Raw genomic sequence first — 9,666 nt, 5'->3', positions numbered from 1 at the left:
ATTCTCAAATCCTGCTTATACTTTATCTACCAATTTTATGCACTATTCTAAATCCTTTGTTGTCATTTCAACAATCTCCACAACATCTTCACCAGGAGTAGATTTTGATGAGCTTGGGGAATATAAGTGAGGTTCGGTGGGGTGGAGTCTGGAGCCGACTACCAAGAAAGAATTCTTGAGGTGTCTTTGGTGCAAAATGGTGGTTTATTAAAGCACAGGGACAGGACACATGGGAAGAAAGAGCTGCTGCCCGGGGGTGTGAGGAATGGCCCATTATATACCCTCAAGTTGGGAGGGGGTTAGGAATTTTGGAAGCAAGGTTTCCAGGACCTTGAGGGGGCTAGCTGTTGTTGGGAAAAGGTCATTTATTACTGTCTAATAAAACTTGAGTCATGAGACCCTTCAGATGTATATCGGTGGGCCATATGCTTGGGGGATGATTGCCAATACGTATCTTGGGGGGTTAGAGATAAAGGAAGTTTCCAAAGGAATTTCTATACGTTAAAGTAGACTTACAGGATCTTGGTGGAGGGGAAGGGGTTAGGCTAGGCTGCCTTTTGCCCTTAGCAAAGTATTAAAATTGAGGCAGCTGAGTTCCTAGGGGAATGTCACCATGCCTGTTTCAAGGACTTGTCAATGGGCTGTAGGTAGTAAGGACTGTTTCTTTGTCCTTTAGGGCAGCCAGGAGTGCCTGAGGAATGTCACATACATTCCATGGGGGGGTGGTTTGCAGGGTGTCAGCTTCTGCTTTGTCTTCAGCTTGCCTTCCTTTCCCTCAACAATTTCATCTCAAGAAACCGCTTTCTTTTCTTGTCCATAAAAAGCAACTTCTCATATATTAAAATTTGATCATGAAATGATGGCAATTTAGTCACATCCTCAGACTCCGGTTCTAATTTTCGTTCTCTTGCTATTTCTACCACATCTGCAGTGACTTCCAACACTGAACTCTTGGACCCTTCAAAGTCATTCATGAGAGTTAGAATCAACTTCTTTCCAAAGTCCTATTAATGTTGATATTTTAATCTGTTGCCATGAATTACAAATGTTCTTAATGGCATCTGGGGTGGTGAATTCTTTTCAGAAGGTTTTCAGTTTACTTTGCCCAGATCCATTAAAGGAATCCCTATCTATAGCAGCTATAGTATTACAAAATGTTTTCCTTAAATAATAAGACTTGAAAGCCAAAACTACTCCTTGATCCATGGGCCTGAACAATGGATGCTATGTCAGCAGGCATGAGAATGTGAATACCGTTGGATCTGTCCATCAGAGCTCTTGGGTGCCCAGGTGCATTGTGAATGAGCAGTCATATTTGGAAAGGCATCTTTTTTTTTCCTTCTAAACGTCACTTCCCAAGAGTGGGTTTAAAATATTCAGTAAACCATGTTGTAAGCAGATGTGCTGTCATTCAGCCTTTGTTGTTCTACTAATGGAACATAAGCAGAGCAGATTTAGCCTAATTTCTAAAGGCCCCAGGATTTTCAGAATGGTAAATGAATATTTTCTTTATCCATTTATGGACAGTAAGGTGCTTTCCATTTCTTAGATTTTGTAAATAATTCTGCAATGGAAGATTGAAAGACTCTTACATGAAAAAGTACAAAATACTATTGAAAGAAATTAAAGAAGACCTAATGAAATAGAAACATAGTTCATATTCATGGATTAGAGAACTATAACATAATTAAGATGGCAATATTCCTCAAGTCATCTACAGATTCCATGTAATCCCTGTGAAGATATCAATAGCCATTTTTGTCAAAGGGACAGTTGGTTTTAAAATTTATATGGCACTGCATGGAACCCTGAGCAAAAAGAATACAAATTCTACACAAACTCTTTCAGAAAATAGAGAGACTATTACACAATTAATGATAGGAAGCCAGCATTGCCTAAATGCCAAGTCATATTACAGCAAAAAAATATGACAAACCTTTGTCAGGATTTTTTTGTCATATTTGTCAGCATTAACATTGAGATGTTGAAACCGATAAAATGCCCAGACATAGGCCTAATTATATGAATTTTTACAAAGATGTCAAGTAATTCAATGGGAAAATCATAGACTTTTCCACAAATTACACTGGATCAGTTGGATATCCATAATGAGAAAAAAATAATAATCTAAACCACAACCTCACCTCATACCATACACAAAAATTAACTCAAAATAAGTCAGAAAGCTACATGTTAAAGCTAAATCCATAAAAATTCTTGAAGAAATCTTTTTGACCTTGGGGTAGATCAATATTTATTAGATACAAAACAATAATCATGAACCTTAAATAAATTAGAAATTGGAATTTGTCAAAGTTTTAAAACTCAGTGCATATCAGGTAACACCATTTTTTAGAAACGAAGAGGCAATCCATGGACTAGGTGGAAGTTTTGTATATATGTATACACAAAGTTGTGTGTATTTATGTTTATTATTGTTTGTGTATGTGAGTGTGTATATATATATATATATGTATTATATCATCTGTATTATATGTAAAGAACATTTATAACTTAGTCATAAGGAAACAAGAATCCTTATTTTAAGTTATTCAAAGGACTTGAACAAAACTACACAAAAGAAGGTATACAAAAGGGCAATAATAGGATGAAAAAAAAAATCTCAACACCATCAGTTATCAAGGAAAGCAAACTAAAACCACAACAATACATCACCACACATCTAGAAGGACTCGAAGGAAATGACTAAGAGTGCCAAGTGATGAAGATGTGGAACAAGTGAGACTCTTCTTGTTTTTTCATGTCTGTCCACAATTTTAATGTTGCTTAGTATTCCATACTGGCCAAACCATGAATACTAAAGATAACCAACTGGAGCCTTTCAGTGTTTCTATTTATTTCCTGCCTCCTGATGAATGTGAAAAAAAGAACAAACGTAAAAACAAAAAACAGAAACAGTTTTGCAGTCAGGAACTTTAAAACAGCTGCCATTGATTTCATGCCCTCCCTGCTCTAGCTCTCAAGCAAGTAGCAGGTTCCAGAATAGTTTTATTATTGCTAAGGAGGCAGAAGTTCTCTCTGTGACGTGAGTCAACAAGTTCACTACATCACAGGTCCCCACACTGGAATTATGCAATTTTAATATTTACTTGATATTCAGCTTTCTTAGGGTTCACTTAGAGAAAGGGGATGCTTACATCTGGGTTCCAAGTACAGGGAATGCATTTCCCTATTCAAAACTGGATGTTTGTCAATCCTGTCTCTTTGGCATGGTTTCTAAGACAAAGCCTTTCTGTCAGAGGAGATAATTAATACCTGGGAGAGAAAGTAGCACACCAAGACAAGATCCTTGAGCCTCTATGGAAACCATAAATATCCATGTAGTGCAAGGTGAAAATGATTTTTGTTGATCACATTTGCAGAGCAAGATTCATTAAGGTTAGAATGAGCCATTTGCATGTGTTTACTCCATACTTCTTGCCTCTTGGCTATGGGACCAGAGCCATCTGCAGGTGACTTCTCCACAGTGCTTCAAAAGAATCCATTCTAAATTCAAATCCCAAGTGTTGTGTAAAAACGTTTTCAACATTTTAGGTAGAAGGGAAGGTTTTGATTGATAAAAACACTTCCTTAAAAACTTGATTTGATTTCAAATTATTTGAATAGTCTCTTACTGAGTGTGTCTTATCTTTCATATTGAAAGTTACTTATCTAAGAAGAGGTCAGTTTCAAGATGGGCTTATTTCTGAACACCCCCAAACATCATTAAGATCTTCTAAGTCTGTAAGGTAAGTTTTTATTATTGCTGTTGCATCTTAAACATTGTTCCTTCCCATATACATTAATCATTGTTTCAGTCCCTTCAAATATAGTATTAGAGTATTCTATCCTCACCTCAGCTCTATAAAGGACAGTTGGTAAATATCATTCATCTAAGCTGACAGATAAACAATTTGAAAATCAAGGAATTGAAGCCAGTTGTAGGACCCTGCTCTTTGTCACCAAACAGCATGCTTTCGCAATGAGACATCTAGTTTAATAATGTAGACTACTCATGAGAGTGAAAACAAAATGCAAATGCACTTCTCACATAGAAGAGACTTAATTATGAATAATAAATGACATATATCCTCAGCTGTGTAGTCCAAGCAAGAATGGAGAATTCTTTCTGGTAACAAAGGCCACAGATAATTGAGTCTGTATGCCTTCTTTCAAAGTAAAATTGGAGAGGATTCTTCCTGAACTTCTTTCACAGTTAAATTATTGCCTAACTTTCACTCAAAACGTCAAAAATTCCTGTATCCTAGGTGCCTACACAGTTACAGAATAGATGAAAGTCCTCTGTGTGCACACCACGGTGGTGATACGTTCAAATAGGTTTCCTTACACAGCTCTCATAAAAGCCTTTGATACGGATATTATTAATCTTGCTTTCGAGATGAGGAAATAAGGATGTAATGTGCTAGAAAGGTACTCCAGATAAAAGAAGATGCAACTGGAAACATCAGAATTCTAACCTGGTCTTTATGATTTCCAAACCAAAACACTTAACCGCAGTGGAAATCCTTTTCAACATCTAACAGATGGTTAGCTTTGGAGATGGATTGTAGGAGGGAGAACTAGGTCTGAGGGAGAAGTCAAGGTGAAAAGATCTTTCAATGAATACAGTACCACGTTTTATTTGAAAACTGGGTGTTCAAGCATGCCAGTATGTGTGTGTGTGTGTGTGTGTATGTGTGTGTGTGTGTGTGTGTGTGTGTGTCTCCTAATGAAATTGTGTTATATATACTTGCCTCCAAAGTAGTAATAAAACAATTATAATTATTTTTTTGAAATATTTTATGTATTTATTGAGAGAGAGAGAGAGTGCAAATTGAGAGATAGAAAGAGAGAGAAGAGAGCAGGAGGAGGGTGAGGGGCAAAGGAATGGGGAGAAGCAGGCTCCCCACTGAGCAGGGAGCCTGATGCTGGGCTAGATCCCTGGACCCTGAGATCATGACTTGAGTCAGAGGCAGATGCTTCACTACTGAGCCACTCAGGTGCCCCAAGCAATTATAATTATCGTGGTCAAATAAAGAGGAGATTACTAACTCAATGTTGTTAATTATGACAATATAGGGCATGGGTAAGAATTTGGAGGAAAAACACGAACTAAGTAGAATCTGAACTAATCTTGGCTCTGCCCTTAATTAGCATCTGGGTCTTGGCAGGATCTTTAACTTCTCCATGTTTCTATCACATAATGTATAAAAGAGGTATAAAAGCAATAGCAAGAAATATCTTACAGGTTTGTGGTGGGGATTAAATCTGCAAATGTCTGCAAAAACACTCAGAGCCACTAAATAATCAATTTCAGTTAATATTATTAGTGTTATTAGTACCATCATCCTAAGTCCTGAGACTGTTTCCTCATCTCCAAATGGATGAAATAATACCAAGCACACAGGTTATCAGTATTCAGGGACCTTGTGTTCAGATCACACGCTACTCTGCCATGAACAAAGCAATCAATTAATAAAGTGTATATATGTGTCTCTATCTATATCTGTATATATATCATTAGCAATCATGATGTTATTGTACTTAGACAATAAGCATTACATTTATAGTAGCTTTTGCATACTTTCATTACATACACACCAGCAATGCCTTGTTACTCCTATGTAAACTATTATAAATAATTTCTTGACTAGGGTTTGAATTTTTGGTCTCCAATCTCTCACTGAACCTCACCCCACTTCATCCAAGGTACATGAAGATCTTCATTAAAATTATATCCCTTATTCCCCCATCCTCAAATTCCTCTTCACTTTCCCACCTTATATTCTCAACATCTGCCCATCGTTCCCCATTTCCTAAGTATAGAGGGAAAATTTCTTAACCTTGTCTTCATAGCCTGTGCATCATAAACGATTGCCTTTTCTTTCTTAGCTGCAACTATGTATAGGATCTGCCACTTCATGTTGGGCTTAGTCCCCTCGGATGATGAAGAGTGCACAGATGATCTCCTGCCTGTGAGTTTACAAATTCCTAATGTCCAAACTCAACAGAAACTGCAACCATGAGATAAGTCAAATAGTCTTAATGATATACAACTTATTTTCTCTCTCAAAAATCCTCATGAAAATCCACAACTCAATAGAATCTCGGTATTTATTATTTACTAGATGAATAATCTTAATAAATTCAAGGTCACATTATTCAAAATGGATTTTTTTTTCAGGTAATGCAATTAAGCATAAAATGAAATAATGGAGAATAGGAACAATGTGACAGAGTTTGTTCTACTGGGGCTCACAGAGAATCCAAAGATGCAGAAAATCATATTTGTTGTGTTTTTGGTGGTTTACATCGTCTCTATGGTAGGAAATACACTCACCGTAGTCACTATTACTGCCAGCCCATTATTGGGGACCCCCATGTACTATTTCCTGGCCTATCTCTCCCTCATTGATGCCTGCTATTCTTCTGTCAATACCCCTAAACTGATCGTAGATTCACTCCGTGAAAAGAAGACCGCTACATTCAATGCATGTATGACCCAAATTTTTGGGGAACATTTCTTTGGAGGTGCTGATGTCATCCTCCTTACTGTGATGGCCTATGATCGCTATGTGGCCATCTGCAAGCCATTGCACTACATGACCATCATGAATCGGCAGGTGTGTGGGCTGCTAATAGGAGTGGTGTGGATGGGAGGCTTTCTTCATGCAACCATACAGATCCTCTTTATCATCCCTTTACCCTTCTGTGGCCCTAATGTCATAGATCACTTTATGTGTGATCTGAACCCTTTGCTCAATCTTGCCTGCACTGATACCCACACTCTAGGGCTCTTCGTTGCTGCCAACAGTGGTTTGATCTGTGTCTTAAACTTCTTCCTCTTGATGGTCTCCTATGTGGTCATTCTGCGTTCCCTAAGGAACCACAGCTTGGAGTCGAGGCGCAAAGCCCTCTCCACCTGTGTCTCCCACATCACAGCAGTTGTCCTATTCTTTGTGCCCTGTATATTTGTGTACATGAGACCTGCAACTACTTTATCTATTGATAAAGCAGTTGCAATGTTCTACACTATGATAACACCCATGTTAAATCCCTTAATCTATACCTTGAGAAATGATCAGATGAAAAATGCCATTAGGAAATTGTGTAGTAAAAAAGTTATTTCAGGTGAGATATAAATATACTGGAAGCTCAACATTCATGCAATGGAAACAAAGGTCAAAAGGACATTTCACATGATCTCAGCAAGGAATATGTGGCAGATAAAGAAAATAGTAAACTGCTCTGAATGACAGAGTGGAGGAGAAATGAGTGGAAGAAAGAGAAAACCTTACCACACACTAAGCTACAAACTATATATATATATTCACTATATATATTCACTATCAATAAATTCTAACATATTTTATTGACAATTCTCGTTTTTATACACCAGGGTAGATGATGACATGTTGCCTATATAATTATGGTATATAACGATTCTAGGGTTATAAAAGCAAAGAGCCATTTTACCTCTGAGGGGAAACAAAGATTGTCCCAAGTTTGCAAATTTCCTTGTAGACTTTAGAGTCCTTTTGAGTTGCTTATGTCCCCCACCTTAGGCTGCTACTCACTTATAAGAATGATGGATCAAGTAAGTGAACATCTTTTTATTTGAGAGGAATAGTCACAACCATAGAATACTTGACTGCTAGTTAAAAACAGTTTCTACAAGGCAGCACAATGTCTGGGGTGAGAAATACTGAATGAGTGTTAATGTATAAAGGAAGATGAAAATAATCAAGCAAATGTAGAGCAAAGAAATATTACTGGAAACAATGGACTTTCCCCCCACTTTTCTCTGATTCAGGCTCTGAGAATTCTAGCTAGATCTCTTTGCGAAACCACAGCTTGTGTTTACTTCTGCTTACGTTGTGCAATGACTAAGAAATTGAAACTGGGAATCTCAGTGAAGGGGCAGACAGCTTGCCTTGACACTCTCCCTGCTCTCAGCAAGATTTCGTCATCTTATGAATGTGAGCTGTTCAAGCCATTTTTCTGTGTTCATTAGTTTACTTCTTGGTAACATTTCATTATGAAAGGCTGTTTTAAGAAATTATGTGGCCCCATCTACAAACAAAACAACTTCAGGATAAATATATTCCATTTGTTTATATTTGACAATACATACCTCATTCATTAATTAATTGAAATTTCTTGACCTAAGAAATGTATCAGATAGTTGATGGTTGATGGACTTTAAGTGATGAATACAGCAGAACCAGAGACTTGCCTTCAAAGAGCTTCAGATTCACTGAGAGACACCCAGAGGACAGCAGAAAATGACAAGACCATGCTGTAAATGGGAAGGTAGTGGCAGCCCGGGGTGCTGAGAAAGCATATTTGAGGGACACACAACAAAGACCAGGAGGGTCATGGATGAAAACACATCAATAACGGGACACAAAGAAGAAAGGGAATCATCAGAGTGAATAGGCATGTGTTGGGCTGAGAGGATTCTTAGGAGAGGATGCATAACAAAGGCCAGTGGGGAAAAAGACTATGCAGAAAACCTAATCATTTCAATCGCATTGTGCTATTGGCTCATCTATTCATTCAATAATTAATTATTGAGCCCTACTGTGTGTTGGGTTATAAGCTGGACACTGAGCTTCTAAACACTAATTAGTAAGATATTGATGGGGTTTTGGAATATAGGTGTGGTTCAGTGGGGTGGAATCCAAAGCTGGTGACCAAGAAAGAATTCTTGAGATGTCTTTGGTGCAAAATAGTCCTTTATTAAAGCATAGGGACAGGACCCATAGGCAGAAAGAGCTGCTATCCCTGGGTTGTGAGGGGTGGCTGATTATGTACTATGGGGTTGGAAGAGATAAGGGAGGTTTCAAAAGAACTTTCATATGTTAAAGAAGACTCAAGGGATACCCTAGGGCTTGCCATTGTCAAGTTAATGTTGTTTACCCCTCTACTAAGGCCTTAACTGTATGATAGTTGACAGCTCCCTGGGAAACATCACATTTTGCCTGCTTCAAGTATCTGTCAATGGGCTGCAGATTATAAGGACATTTCATTGTATTTACATTCCTTTCCAGAAGCTAGACCATTGATAGAAATGCTTCCTTCTTGTAAATTGTTAAGACATTTGAAATCTGAGGGAGACTCAACTCTTGTAGGATTGTGAGCTCTGTAAGTTAACTATTTGTTTTTCCTTTAGGGCAGCCAGGAGTGCCTGAGGAGTGTCACATATATCCCAAGGGAGGGGGGTTGTGGGGTGTCAGCTTCTGCTTTGTCCTCAGCTTGCCTTCTGTCTCCTTATCAATATGAAACTGGAAAGTTAGTGACGGGGAAGATCAAGAAGAGTCTCCTAATTGTGTTAGAGCTGAACGCCAAGTACCATGGGGAACACATTGAACGGGTCTTCCATAACTTTTCATGGCCTGTAACTCATTTCTCTTGGCTCTGATTTATACTCCATTGTCTGATGTTGCAGCTTATCTATCCTAACCTACTGAAGGATGTCTTGGCTGCTTCCAATTGTTTGGATAATTATGAATAAAGCTGCTTTTAAACAACCGTGTGCATGTTTGTATGTGGACATAAGCTTTTGATTCCTTTGGGTAAAGGCCAAGGAGTGGGATTGCTGCATTGTACAGTAAGAATATGGTTAGGTTGGTAAGAAACTGACAAATGGCTGCACAATTTGCT

At 38.1% G+C, this 9,666-nt stretch overlaps 1 protein-coding gene across 1 annotated transcript; it reads left to right on the top strand.

Moving 5' to 3' along the window:
• Positions 1 to 5,776: 5,776 nt before the first annotated feature.
• LOC103666031 (olfactory receptor 4C46-like) lies at positions 5,777 to 7,142 on the top strand. Its single transcript, XM_008694063.2, has one exon. It carries the CDS (start codon positions 6,213 to 6,215, stop codon positions 7,140 to 7,142), a length of 930 nt encoding a protein of 309 aa, XP_008692285.1. The 5' UTR covers positions 5,777 to 6,212.
• Positions 7,143 to 9,666: the final 2,524 nt, after the last annotated feature.

The sequence above is a fragment of the Ursus maritimus genome, unplaced genomic scaffold (genome assembly GCF_017311325.1).
Source record: "Ursus maritimus isolate PB19 unplaced genomic scaffold, ASM1731132v1 scaffold_23, whole genome shotgun sequence".
Lineage (NCBI taxonomy): Eukaryota > Metazoa > Chordata > Mammalia > Carnivora > Ursidae > Ursus > Ursus maritimus.
This window is presented reverse-complemented; position numbering and strand designations above follow the sequence as displayed.